The 2500-nt window shown below is 45.1% G+C and overlaps 1 protein-coding gene across 1 annotated transcript in view; it reads left to right on the top strand.

Annotated features, from left to right (window-relative positions):
• The first annotated feature begins 1834 nt into the window (after positions 1-1834).
• Positions 1835-2500, top strand: part of LOC113819390 (uncharacterized) — a 1850-nt gene continuing 1184 nt past the window's right edge. Inside the window, exon 1 of the mRNA XM_027371629.2 lies at positions 1835-1965. Within this exon, the coding sequence (XP_027227430.1) occupies positions 1954-1965 (12 nt within the window). The 5' untranslated portion in view covers positions 1835-1953. The remainder of the gene's footprint in view (positions 1966-2500) is intronic.

The raw sequence follows: 2500 nt of genomic DNA on the forward strand, positions 1-2500 counted from the left end.
CACACACACACACACACACACACACACACACACACACACACACACACACACGCAGAGCCTGAACACATCAGCCAGCCCTTTAAGAAAGCCCCTCCCCGGCAGCGCGAGGCAGGACCGCCAGCCCAGCGCCTGTCCATCCCGCGACTTTCTCCTCCTTCCCGCCCGCACAAGGATAAACGCGGCAACAAAAAACAAAACGACTGCGCGGAGACGACGAAGGTTCAAGGGATCTGGAATATAATCTTGACCTCCACATAAACGGGGTCTCTGAGGTTATCCATCAAAATCTATTTTTAGAGACCGTCTATGAGTGGATTCCCTATCCCTTAGAAATGAAAACTTTTATCTGTATAATGTAGGAACGACAGTTATTCGAAACGCCCCGCTCTGGCTGAGAATCCCTGAGTGAACTGTTTAAATATTCGTAGTTAGGCCTTCACATTTAGGCCCAAACCTGTTTTGACGAAACTGAAAGTAATTGATTTATCAGTCAGCGAAATATTAATTCCATAAAGGTATCGTATAAGATCGAAACAAACAATTAACGGGCATTTCGTTATTTCTGTCTTACAATGGCAGCAATCCGCAAAACACTTTAAAGGTTGTCTCCTTCACTTTTGAACTATGGTGAAATAGTAGCCCTTTCTTGTTTGGTTATGTCTTCACGCATCGATTATCACTAATCATTATTACCTTGTTTAAGTATGGATTTCAGCTTTATAAGAAAAACAAAGACAAATCAAATCTGTTCTCCGTGCCACGATAGGCATGTCTCGCAGTACGGAAGGTCCATAAACATCCAACTTTCTACCAAGAGTCACTGCAATTTACTCACACGCTCTCTCTTTCTTTTGGTCGCTTACAGTGTTCATTCTGCATCGTTACATCTGTACATATCATGCCTTGGCTCTCTGCTCTCGCCCAGATACCCAGCCGGGGATTGTGGCTGGACTGCCAGGGATTCAATGACGAATTACGCTTTCGTTTTAGTGCAGTTCGCTTTATGGCGCATTGCGGAGACCTGCAGTTCAATAGGTTCCGTGTGTATTTTAATTCTGCCGTGTATTTACTACACTACTTAGGCTTTTACGGACACTAATTCTGACTTGCTTCCATGTCCAATAACCCTGTTATGAAATGCACAAAGATTTCCATTGCAATCGCACAATATATACGGGCTATACTATACGCTTTTTTTGGTTGGTGCGTCATAATAGCTAACTAAATTTTACACACGAATGAATTGTGTATAATGCATGAAATGTGTAAAATATGTGTGTGTGTGTGTGTGTTTGTACGGGCGTTCGTGCGTGCGCGTGCGTGCGCGTGTGTGTGTTTTGCTCGGTAAAGAACCTTAATATTCTACAGTGCATTTTTAAATCGTAATTGGAAACTCCTTAATATAACCACTGGTAAACCTTTATCATCTTATTGATAATTGCTAGGGTTCGGAGAACTGGCTTCCAGCATCATTTCTAGCGATTCCTTAAGGGATGCGGCGCAGCGCGGGGCCTGGCGAACACAGTCGGCAGATGAATCTGCAGCGCGATTGCTTGGCTGACTTACGCCGAGTACTACGAGCATCGGTAGTAAACATTATGACTCGCTTCTGCCCGCTTGAGCATCTGTCTATCGGTTTCTCTTGGCTCTCCCTCACTCTGTGTCTATAGTTTATTCTCTCGGTCTCCTTCCTTTCCTTTCATCATTTTCTCCTCCTCTCTCGCTCCCTCCCCTCCTACTCTCTCTTGGGTATTACTAATATTCTCTTGTGAAAGAGGGATGTACAGCCGTCACTTCCCTGGTCGACCGCCGTCCCCTCCTAAAAAAGAGTCACCTTGGCGCAGTCTCAACAAAAGGTCAATCCGCGCGCTGACATTTGAGCGCGCCAGCAGCTCCGGTATATAAAGGCGGCGAGAAGGAAGACGGAGCATCATTCTCGATCCAGGATTCATCATGAAGGTTCTCGTAAGTTGAAGCAAAGAGAAGATTCTACGCGTACTATACATCATTCAGCTCTCAGTGAAGTGTTCTATAAGCATGTGTGTGTGAACGTGTTGAAGGAATACCGCATGGACATTTAGGCGCCAAGTGCTTGCATGAGAGAATTCTTCCGACAGACCTTTGCCTTTATTTGTGGAAATTATTACAGTCGCGGTTGTGAGCATTTTCCCACCCACATTGCAGTTTCATACATTTGCTTATTATCTGAAGAACGCCCTGTCCCTATCTGTATTTTTTATAGCACCAATGGTAATTCATAAGAACGGTAACAATGCACGTCTGCATCGGTTTCCTCATACATCATACCATCAATGAAATGGCTTGCAGCAATCACCACGAAAGGGAAGCGATTCCAGTACCCAGACGTGTGATAGACACTCGGGGATTCTTTTACTTGCAAGGTATAAGACCTTCATGATTTAAGCCTAAAGACGGCCATGTCTGCCCTCGCCTTCCTGTCGCCCTGCGGAGTCCTCACGAAATCCCTTTGCTTCTGACC

This window comes from Penaeus vannamei, chromosome 8 (assembly GCF_042767895.1).
Source record: "Penaeus vannamei isolate JL-2024 chromosome 8, ASM4276789v1, whole genome shotgun sequence".
Taxonomy (NCBI): Eukaryota; Metazoa; Arthropoda; class Malacostraca; order Decapoda; family Penaeidae; genus Penaeus; species Penaeus vannamei.